The 12,122-nt window shown below is 38.7% G+C and overlaps 1 protein-coding gene across 1 annotated transcript in view; it reads right to left on the bottom strand.

Moving 5' to 3' along the window:
• Nucleotides 1-1,384: 1,384 nt before the first annotated feature.
• Nucleotides 1,385-12,122, bottom strand: part of LOC138956452 (uncharacterized) — a 40,727-nt gene continuing 29,989 nt past the window's right edge. Inside the window, exons 14-15 of the mRNA XM_070327809.1 lie at nucleotides 10,399-10,577; nucleotides 1,385-9,235 (exon numbers count right to left, since the gene is read on the bottom strand). Of these exons, the coding sequence (XP_070183910.1) occupies nucleotides 8,857-9,235; nucleotides 10,399-10,577 (558 nt within the window). The 3' untranslated portion in view covers nucleotides 1,385-8,856. The remainder of the gene's footprint in view (nucleotides 9,236-10,398; nucleotides 10,578-12,122) is intronic.

The raw sequence follows: 12,122 nt of genomic DNA, 5'->3' as shown, positions 1-12,122 counted from the left end.
AGAGAGAGAAGAGAGAGAGAGAGAGAGAGAGAGAGAGAGAGAGAGAGAGAGAGAGAGAGAGAGAGAGAGAGAGAGAGAGAGAGAGAGAGAGAGAGAGAGAGAGAGAGAGAGAGATAGTAACAGAGACAAAAACAAGTCGCGTAAGGCGAAAATACAATATTTAGTCAAGTAGCTGTCGAACTCACAGAATGAAACTGAACGCAATGCCATTTTACTCGTAGCATCGTCAGGCCACCGCTCATGGCAAAGGCAGTGAAATTGACAAGAAGAGCGGGGTAGTAGTTGCGCTAAGAAGGATAGCACGCTTTTCTGTACCTCTCTTTGTTTTAACTTTCTGAGCGTGTTTTTAATCCAAACATATCCTATCTATATGTTTTTGGAATCAGGAACCGACAAGGAATAAGATGAAAGTGTTTTTAAATTGATTTGGACAATTTAATTTTGATAATAATTTTTATATATTTAATTTTCAGAGCTTGTTTTTAATCCGAATATAACATATTTATATGTTTTTGGAATCAGCAAATGATGGAGAATAAGATAAACGTAAATTTGGATCGTTTTATAAATTTTTATTTTTTTTTTACAATTTTCCGATTTTTAATGACCAAAGTCATTAATTAATTTTTAAGCCACCACGCTGAAATGCAATACCGAAGTCCGGGCTTCGTCGAAGATTACTTGACCAAAATTTGAACCAATTTGGTTGAAAAATGAGGGCGTGACAGTGCCGCCTCAACTTTCACGAAAAGCCGGATATGACGTCATCAAAGACATTTATCAAAAAAATGAAAAAAACGTTCGGGGATTTCATACCCAGGAACTCTCATGTCAAATTTCATAAAGATCGGTCCAGTAGTTTAGTCTGAATCGCTCTACACACACACACACACACGCACACACGCACGCACGCACACACGCACGCACACACGCACATACACCACGACCCTCGTTTCGATTCCCCCTCGATGTTAAAATATTTAGTCAAAACTTGACTAAATATAAAAAAGAGAAACAGAAACAAAATCAGAATGAGGCAGAGAGATCAGAAAGAGAGACAGACAAAGGCAGATATGTGGAGAAAGACAGAGGCAGAGAGAGTGACTGAGAGACAGTGACACAGGGAGATACAGAGAACACAGTGCCAATCAAAGAAAGACATAGAAAATGAAAGAGACGGTCAAAGAGAAATAGGAAGTGAGACAGTTGTACAGAGACAGATTGGGAAAGAAAGAGAGAGAGAGAGAGAGAGAGAGAGGGAGAGAGTGAGAGAGAGTGAGAGAGAGAGAGAGAGAGAGTGAGAGAGAGTGAGAGAGAGAGAGAGAGAGAGAAAGAGAGAGAGAGAGAGAGAGAGAGAGAGAGAGAGAGAGAAAATCAAATCAAATCAAATCAAATCAAATTTTATTTTACGAGGGTTGTGGCATAAGCAATATAAACGAGCTTCTTTTCAACCAGCCCTCGCCCAGAGAGGGACTACTCTAATCTTATACATGTATATACAAACGTAAAACAATTACAAAAGATAAACATAAAAGTAAAAAATAAAATATAACAAGTCGCGTAAGGCGAAATTACTACATTTAGTCAAGCTGTGGAACTCACAGAATGAAATTGAAGGTAGTCCGCCGCTAGTGCAAAAGGCAGTGAAAGTGACGAGCCTGTTTGGCGCGGTAGCGGTTGCGCTGTGCTTCATAGCACGCTTAATAACTGTACCTCTCTTCATTTTAACTGTCTGAGCGTGTTTTTAATCCAAACATATCATATCTATTTGTTTTTGGAATCAGGAACCGACAAGGAATAAGATGAAAGTGTTTTTAAATTGATTTCGAAAATTTAATTTTGATCATAATTTTAATTTTTTTTAATTTTCATAGCTTGTTTTTAATCCAAATATAACATATTTATATGTTTTTGGAATCAGAAAATGATGAAGAATAAGATGAACGTAAATTTGGATCGTTTTATAAAAACATATTTTTTTTACAATTTTCAGATTTTTAATGACCAAAGTCTATCATTAGTTTTTAAGCCACCAAGCGGAAATGCAATACCGAAGTCCAGCCTTCGGCGAAGATTGCTTGGCCAAAATTTCAATCAATTTGATTAAAAAATGAGGGTGTGACAGTGCCGCCTCAACTTTTACAAAAAGCCGGATATGACGTCATCAAAGATATTTATCGAAAAAATGAAAAAACGTCCGGGGATATCATAGCCAAGAACTCTCATGTCAAATTTCATAAAGATCGGTCCAGTAGTTTACTCTGAATCGCTCTACACACACACACACAGACACACAGACACACATACACCACGACCCTCGTCTCGATTCCCCCTCTATGTTAAAACATTTAGTCAAAACTTGACTAAATGTAAAAAGGCAGAAAAATTATTCACAGGACTATATACACGTTGCAGGCAATACACAAATTCTTACATTATGATCAAAATTGGGAATTACCAGAACATGTTTAATGAAACACTGATGCTATATGGACAGATATGATCAATATGAAAATAATCAGAACGAAGTCTTCCATCACTGTGACTTTTCGTAATTTGACATAAAATGTAATGAGAGGTGTTTTTGAAAGTATTGAGACTCGTTTGAACTCCAACTGATTCCGGGAGAGAATTCCACAAAACGCTGCCAGAATAAGCTAAACTTGATTTAAAGAGATCAATCCGCAGAATGGGGACATTGAATTTTCGGTTTGGTTTGGCTTTAAATTTTGTAATGAAAGCACGTGGTGCATGACCGGAAAGGATTTTGTGAAGGAGCACGCCTTTATTTGATTTAAATCTTTCTTTCAAGGCCAACATCTTAAGTTTCTTATAATCGTCGAAAACGAAACTGGGTTGTTTTAATAGAATTGATTTCAGTGCTCGTCTGTGTAGACTATACAATGGTTTTAAAATATTTGCACTGGCTGAGTCCCAGATAGTCGAACAATAATCCGTGATGGTTTGTATGTATGCATTAAAAAAATAACAACCTTGAGTGTGGCTCAAGAAAGTGTTTTATTCTGTTCAACAAATATATTTTCCTCGACATGGTTTTACACAACGATTATTATCGATATTTACTCCCAAAACTTTGTGATCTCCTACTTCCGCCATTGCGTCGTTGCCAATTAATAAGGAATGAGGATTATTCTTGATGTTTTGTCTTTTTTTGGCCTTGTTGTAATTAACATGTATTTGGTCTTTTGGGGGTGAAGACTCATGTGGTTATACTCCGTCCAATTAATGAGATCATCTACACTGTTCTGCAATGATGAATAAACTTTGTCTGATTTTTTTATCAGAAGTGTCCCGTCGCGATATAACCTTCGTGGTTGAAAACGACGTTAAACACCAAAAAGAAAGAAAGTATCAGAAGTGTGTATGGTCGTATCATCAGCAAATAGTTCACAATCATCATTAACACTAAAAGGAAGATCGTTAATATACAGAGAGAAGAGAAGTGGCCCAAGGACAGAACACTGGGGGACTCCATATAACACAGGTCTTTTACTTGACATAGTGGAATTCACGCAGACGGACTGCTCTCGCCCGGCTAAGAAAGATGAGAGGAGGCATAGGGTTTGGGGTGACAATCTATACTCAGCTAATTTTCTTAAAAGTAACTCATGATTAATGACGTCGAATGCTTTTGCAAAATCGACAAATAGGACACCACAGAGATCAGTATTGTTAATGTTGCTAAGCAAGTTTTCAAGAAGGTTTATTAATGCTGTGTGGCCCGAATGATTTTCTCTGAAGCCTGACTGATTTGAATTTGTTTGTTTGTTTGTTTGCTTAACACCCAGCCGACCACGAAGGGCCATATCAGGGCGGTGCTGCTTTGACATAATTATAACGTGCGCCACACACAAGACATGTCTTCATGTCTCACCCAGTCACATTATTCTGACACCGGACCAACCAGTCCTAGCACTAACCCCATAATGCCAGAAGCCAGGCGGAGCAGCCACTAGATTGCCAATTTAAATTCTTAGATATGACCCGGCCGGGGTTCGAACCCACGACCTCAAGCTCACGGGGCGGACGCCTTACCACTAGGCCAACCGTGCCGGTACTGATTTGAATGAATACGGTCATATTTCTTCAAATGTGCGGCCAAGTGTGTATGATGTGTTTTTCAAGTGGTTTGGATAAAACAGGAAGAATCGAGATTGGTCTGTAAATGGCGGGGTCAGAAGAATTACCTCATTTAAATAGCGAGATTACTTTTGCCTCCTTTAATTTGGCGGGAAAGTCAGATTTGTCCAGGCACAAATTGTAAACGTATGTCAGAGATTCTGCAATAAAAGGGGCAGACAACTTCAAAATTTTCCCATCAAGATTATCTAGACCACGAGTACCAGATTGTTTTAAGCTTATCAGATAATGGAAGACTTCGCTCGCAGATAACAGGGGGATGTCCCAAATTATGTGTAATATTTTTTGAAACACAAAACTGTTTCAACTTGTCCAGATTATTCTGTTTTGATCTATCTTTTGTGATTATTTTTTCAACATTAGAAGTGAAATGAATGTTAAGATGTTAAGATCATCAGCAGGTACATCAATGACAGAAGAATTTACAGTTTCTTTACGTGTCAACTGGTTGATCAGAGAGAGAGAGAGAGACAGAGAGAGAGAGAGACAGACAGAGAGAGAGACAGAGACAGAGAGACAGAGAGAGAGACAGAGAGAGAGAGAGAGAGACAGAGAGAGAGAGAGAGATCAAATCAAATCAAATTTTATTTTACGAGGGTTGTGGCATAAGCAATATAAACGAGCTTCTTTTCAACCAGCCATCGCCCAGAGAGGGACTATTCTAATCTTGAATACATCTATACAGTGAAGTCCGGATGTAGTGATAGCCCTCGGGACCAAACTTTTTTATCACTACATCCGGACTATCATTACACCAGGACGTCCGGTTATAGTGATATTTTTGTAGGTTTTATCACTACATCCGGACGTTCGGTTATAGTGATATTTTTGTAGGTTTTATCACTACATCCGGACGTCCGGTTATAGTGATATTTTTCTAGGTTTTATTACTACATCCGGCCAATCGCTTGTAGTTGTAGTGATATCTTCAAAGCTTTTATTGCTACATGCGGCGGCACATTTGGTAAACTAGCCTCAAGGCAGTAACAATGTGATTTTGGAACCACCATTGATAGGGGACAGGTGAGGTATATGTGTGTTTCGGATACCATCATAGATGATCTGTTTTAGATTATTTATTTCAGAAATACACACAATGTTCACATGAAGAATGTAAGACTGACAAGCTTTGAGATGTAATACAGAAATCATGTTTTGTCAAACAACATCCCTTATCATCTTTTAGTCATTTCTAGCGTTGTAAAAACTGCATTAAACAAATACGATACAAACAAACAAACTTAAAAAAATCGAACAAGAGGCTGAGTTGTTATAAAATGCAATACAGATATCAGACGCGGCACGATAGGAGAGTATCAAAATTAAAGTTACGACCGGCACACAAGCAAGCGAACGCACTTTTTGCGCGAGTACACGCACGCCGGTTGATAATTTGGAATATATGCATAATGAGCCTGCAAGGCATACTGACACCCACCCCTCCCGCCACTAACCCCCACTGCACACGCACTGACTCAGGATAGGTCTGAGTTGAGAGCCAACGTGGTGTGAAGCGGCGGTCTCCTGGCACTGTTACAAGTTGCTGGAAGAACAAGAAATGGAACAACACAGTCAAGATCATAGTTGTGGGGAGCATAAACGTTTTCCTTTAACAATTCGCCTCAACGAGCTATAGTTTATTTATTACCTGCTGCACATTCTTATTGAGGTCTGGAAAACATTCTCTCATCGCTTCTTCATTTCCTCAACAAAACATGTCAATATTTTAAGAGCACCGTGTTGTTTCAAAAACTTGTATATTGGAGAGTTCTTCTATGGCATTATTCAACATCAAAAACTGTCTCTGTGTGCTTTATCCAATACATTGACACCAGAATTCAACATTACACACATACAAATATTTCAAGCAATAATACAGTTGATCATAGTTCACACCAAATCTAAATACACAGAAGCCTAAGGATATTACTTAACGCTTTAACATATGTTTTTAAGCTAACAAGCAGTCATGCCCCATGTTTAAACAAGCACCTTCGTACTCGCACACATCCCGCATACGCATCATGTTTACATTTGATAAAAAAAAAATGGTTAAGAATAATATGTACTTCCTTTGCCCGCAAATGAATGTACAGTTACGGTATGTTATTTTCCATTGACGTGCAACATCTAGAACTCTTCTGCAGAGTCACATGTCGATTTGTTTTTAGCATAAGGTCCAAACTCAGATGTTTTCCTGCATGGTTTGCAATGTGTCATGCTCACAAGCCAGGCACATAGTAAAATGTCCAAAACGGTACTGGGCTTTTATGTGGTTTTGGGAACACTGATTTTAAATCTGAACGCACACAACCGATTACACTTTTACTCTAAAATGGAGTTTTCGCAGGAGCTGTCTTAATAATAATAATAATAATAATAATAATAATAATAATAATAATAATAATAATAATAATAATAATAATAAATGAGCATTTATATAGCGCAACATCATAACTTTACAATTATGCTCTTTGCGCTTGACACATTTAAAATTAAAACACAGTTATACAAGCATTTACATCTAGATTCATAGTCAACAACGCTATGGTAAGATGCGATACTTAATTTTAACCCTGTTATCGACTTTCTCAAAACTGGCAGATATGCCAACTACCAAATGATTATTGCATACAGTATACGATTTTTAAAACTTTAAGAACAACAGAATTCATATTGGCTGGTGAGCAAAATAACCAAATTAATTCCCTGGAATTGTTTTTTCCTAACAATGTAAGTGTCAGTTGTCCTGTGCTGTTTTCTTTTACAAAAAAAAAAGACAGATGAAAACAACAGCAGGTATAAGAAGCAACACAAAATAGCCCATCTCCTACATGCAACATTTTCCCTGTGATATCATATCACACAGTGACAAGCTAACTACATATTTCAGGGTCTACTGAAAACAATATAAGTTCAACCCCAGCCAAAATGTCTCACCAATCTAAACAATTCACCACATTTTTCCTCGAGGGCTTTATCACGGCACATGTCATAGACCAAGCATCTATATGTATAGGTTACAACACGAGTGGTTCTTTATATGGCTTGTATTTCAGTCAAGACCCAGCGGATAAATATCATAGAGATCCACGAGCCTGTGGATCTTCTGTTTTCTTTTCTTTTTTCACATGTATATACAATACTGAAAATCAGGTGTATTAAAAGAAATTAAACACAATTGACTGACAAAACTGCATGACTTTAAACAAAGAAACACAGAAATACATGTCATTAGCTTACAATACATGCAAGAAGTTATAATTGCTTTTAATAATGGATGTCAAGATAATTGTGACCCTGTTATTTGCACAGCCACCTCGTTTTGACTTTGGCCAATGATGTAATGAGCACGTCAAGGAACAAAAATACTCGAAGATGATGACACTTTATCAATAGTTGAAATACCTCCAACACCCACATTATTTGGAAGTCTAGTTTACAGCGAAAAATGCTTCACATGTGTTTTAAAGTATTTGGCGTATGTAACCTTCATGTTTAAAAGACAGCACACAAGGCATAGTTCAAGGCAAAATACAAGAATCCTAAATCACCAAAGCAGACCCAGTTAATAAATTGGAGGAAGTTTCAGTTTCTGTTAGTTCTTTCTTTCTTTCTTTATTTGATGTTTAACGTCGTTTTCAACCATTCAAGGTTATATCGCGACGGTTCTGTTAGTTCTGCAGGGCTGTTGGGAAAGTTCACTATTAATGCAAGTCGCAAATTGTAAAAGCATTACCTCAAACAGCAAACACAAAGCATTTTGTCACATGTTTGACCTTTACTATAGCATCAGTAGTTTACACGGAAATAAACACGAACAAAAAACAGCCGCTGTCATTTGGACCCCCGATTTGTGTTCGGCTGTTCTGAAGATTCGTCAATAACATACACTGCAAAAAGATGATAACCAAACAAATGTTTGGAATCAAGCTTGATTTTTACAATGCTACATACTTAAAAAGCAGAATATATACTTGTCCCTTTTTTGACATTTCAAAATCATCTCACTGGCGTCTTATAGATAATTGTCCGCCTGAAAACGTGCCGCTTTGCCTCAAAACACTAGTACAGTAAGCCTACTGTCTTATGTCCGAGGATTATGCTGACACGTTTGTTTGTTTGTTTGTTTGTTTGCTTGCTGAACGCCCAGCCGACCACGAAGGGCGGTGCTGCTTTGACATATAACGTGCGCCACACACAAGACAGAAATCGCAGCACAGGCTTCATGTCTCACCCAGTCACATTATTCTGACACCGGACCAACCAGTCCTAGCACTAACCCCATAATGCCAGACGCCAGGCGGAGCAGCCACTAGATTGCTAATTTTAAAAGTCTTAGGTATAACCCGGCCGGGGTTCGCACCCACGACCTCCCGATCACGGAGCGGGCGCCTTACCACTAGGCCAACCATGCCGGTGCTGCTGACATGTTACAAATCTCTGGTTTTCATATGTTTGAAATACATGTCTTTCGTTTTCTGGTTGTGTTTTAAAGCTAATGATCTAATGAGTTGCACAACGGTACGAAAATTAGAAGAAAAGGGTGCAGGAACAGAGACAATCGAAGCATAAAGATATGCTGACCATCCTTTAGACTACCTACCCCCTTTCGGACCCCCACCCCCCACCCCCTCCCGTCCACCAGTGTAAGCGAAGGCTCACTGTCATTTTTGGTGTTCTGTGATCACTTATTCAACCTTGTATGTAGTCTGGCGGCGGAGTTGGGGGTCTCTCGTCTGAGCCAGCTCCAGTACCAGGTGATGATCTGGCGGGAGGACGAGTTTCTGAAATGAAAGACCTTCTCGCTCCAAACAAGTTGTGTGAGAAGAGTGACTGCGATCTAACACGCCTTGCTTCTTCATCAATCGCAGTCATGCTATATCCCCTCGCCAGTCCTTGGTTGTTGTAGGTGCTTCCTATTTGTCTGAATTCGACCAGGTTGCTAACGGATTCATACAACGATTCCTCAACAGGGTACAAGTTGAACATTCTGGACCCTCTTTCTTCTATATCTGTGTAGTCACTCTGGTGCATCGCATAAGCTCCAGCTTCATCGCCGCTGGGATCAGGCCTGAAAATAAAAATTATATTATGAACGATAGCACTGTGATACGTGTGGAAACGAAGCTTTTAAAACTATCAACACTTCACAATGCAAGAACCAAAGATTTCACAACACAGTATTGTTCATGGTAAGTTATATTCTCTTTAAAGAACAAGACCAAAAAGGAAATATGCATGGAGAACACACGCTAAATTTGCTCAAATACTTCATTTGACAGAGTTTAAACTGTTCTATCCCTCCTTCTTTTCTCTTAGTTTCAGATCCCAACATGATATCATGATATATTCTAGTTATATCCTGTAAAATGGATCCCTGATATATTAAAATGCACAGTAATGATAAAATCCTAGTGTGATCAATTTTATTGTTCATTCCATCACTGTGATTTGACACAATTTCAGCAACACTGTACGCAGTGCTAGTGACTGGTGAAAAAACAGGCTTCCTTCGCGCACACTGTTTCGAGTGGCTTTTGGTAGTATTCAACAAATAAACATAAAAAAATAATAAAATTAAGCTTCGATAGAAGAGGTAAATACGAATACAAATACGAATAAACTTTATTGTCATGAAACGTAGTGTTTAGAAGACACGGGAAGATAAATAACCAAATGATTACATTGTTTCTTTTTTAAGCAATTATATACACATTCTCCCAATTTAGTTTGTACTTTGTCTACTTGCAAAAGTTGACTTGGTACATCATATGAATATATAGGTCGATTAATCTCACTCATGAAAGATTTTCGTAATTGGTTGTTTTCTATACAGTTATCTAGAAAATGTATTTCATCTTCTATTACTCCACATGTTTCACATAATCTATTTTCCCTAGGTGTATTGCTGCATCTACCAGTTCCAATTTTCAGGTCGTGGGCACTTATTCTTAGTTTACACAACGATTGTTTATATTTTCTTTGTTTTATGCATAACAGATATGGTTCCGTTTTATTATATAGGGTTAGAGGTGTGTGTGTGTGTGTGTGTGTGTGTGTGTGTGTCTGTGTGACAATGTGTGTATATGTGTGTGTGTGTGTGTGTATGTGTGTGTGTGTGTGTGTGTGTGTGTGTGTGTGTGTGTGTGTGTGTGTGTGTGTGTATGTGATAGACACTATTTGGGTAAAGTACATAGCACCATTAACTATATCTGCAGCAGTACATGTGCTCACCAGAAAGGAACAGGCAGCTGACCGGGACTACGGTGTTCACGCAGAACATCCAGAACGTCCTGGCATGATGGTCTCTCAGCATGATCTGGATGACGACACCAGCAGATCAAGTCGTACATCCAGTCTAGGCATCCCTTCGGCTTTGGCAGAGATCTTTCCGAACGTGACGCGGTAAGAACCTGAGGAGTTTAAAATAATGTTTAGGAGGAAATGCCTCCTCGCGTAGATCTCAACAGATCCGCTCCTATGTTGAGAGCCTTCCACTTGGACACATGCTGAAGTGTGCGCGATGTACCAACCTTTAATTCCTTCAGGTGAGTTAATGCCAAAAGGATTCTGTAATGTTTCGGATTTTTTTTAATTTTTTTTTTTAACCACGTATGTATTCCATGAGTTTTGATGAATTTTTTATTTTTTTATTTTTAAGTGTTTCTAACCAAATATATACGGCCCTTTTACGTCAGACACAAATGGAGTATAGTAGAGTGAGCATGCAGTACCCACGAAAAGCGATGATATTGATTATCATAATTCAAGGGCGGATCTGGGGGGGGGGGGGTTACACGGGTTACGTAACCCCCCCCCCCCAAAAAAAAAGAGGTAATTTATTGGCTCAGGATGCACCAGATAGCTCTATTTTGCTTCGTTTGGATAAAAAAAAATTCCGGGGGGCATGCCCCCGGACCCCCCTAAAGGCTTAGGCGCCTTCGGCGCCGTCAACTTGTATCTTCGCAGTCATTTTGTAACCCCCCCCCCCCCTCCAAAGTGAATTGATCCGCCCTTGAAATTGATATTTGTAATGAATTCTCTCTTTGGCTGCAAATCATGTTCCTTATAATTATGGTCAAGCGCATCATTTTTAATTTTCATATATGGTTAAAGGTGTTATAAAGCGTTGGAAAAAACGGGAAAGCCATGCTGTAACTTTCTAAGCATGCGTTTTGGAGAGCTAAACCATTGTGTAATTATCTGAGCATAGGCATTTGTTCTCAAAATTCGTCAAACTTCCGTTTACATGTTATTTTTAGCTGCGCGGGAATTTTCAATAGCAACGCTCGGAAACAAAAATGGCGCTCCAGGGCAAAGGAGTTTTTCACCGGTTCAAAACAAAATCTCCAGTCCCATAACATTGATATATTTTTTAATACCAATTATATTTCTTATAATGGTCTTGGAGAAAACCGTGGGTTTTTTTTTTTACATTTCATCCACTTACAATTAAAATGCACCTATATAAAAAAAAAGAAACCTTGAAAGCTAAAATGTTGTCGTGTGCAAAGTGTTTCTGCTTTTGAGAGCTCAGAGGGACATGAAGTCGTAATGACGACTGCGAAGGATAAAGAATGAACGATAACTAGAATTCTACAAGCACTAAATTCATGTATCCTTATCAGTAGGGGAAGGGCCCCTAATATGGACCACTTTTTGTTTCATGCTGATAACTATACTGTTCAAAAAAAGAAACGCATAGTTGCTACTTGCCAAATTTGTTTTATTTTTCGAAAAAATTAACAGAAAATCCAATATTTAGATTATTTGTTTGAAATTTGGTATGGACACAGTTGAATGCACACACAGTTCATTTGCATCTTCAAATCAATCAGTCAATCAATACGATTGGGTGCCGAGGCTGTCAAGTCAGTAGGGGGTGTGACTGCCTTGAGCAGCAACAACTGCCCGGCACCTTCTGGGCATGGACTGGATCAGATGCCGGATATCTTGCT

Source organism: Littorina saxatilis, unplaced genomic scaffold (genome assembly GCF_037325665.1).
Source record: "Littorina saxatilis isolate snail1 unplaced genomic scaffold, US_GU_Lsax_2.0 scaffold_132, whole genome shotgun sequence".
Taxonomy (NCBI): Eukaryota; Metazoa; Mollusca; class Gastropoda; order Littorinimorpha; family Littorinidae; genus Littorina; species Littorina saxatilis.
The sequence above is the reverse complement of the archived record's forward strand: the minus strand, read 5'-3'. Positions and strand labels throughout refer to the sequence as shown.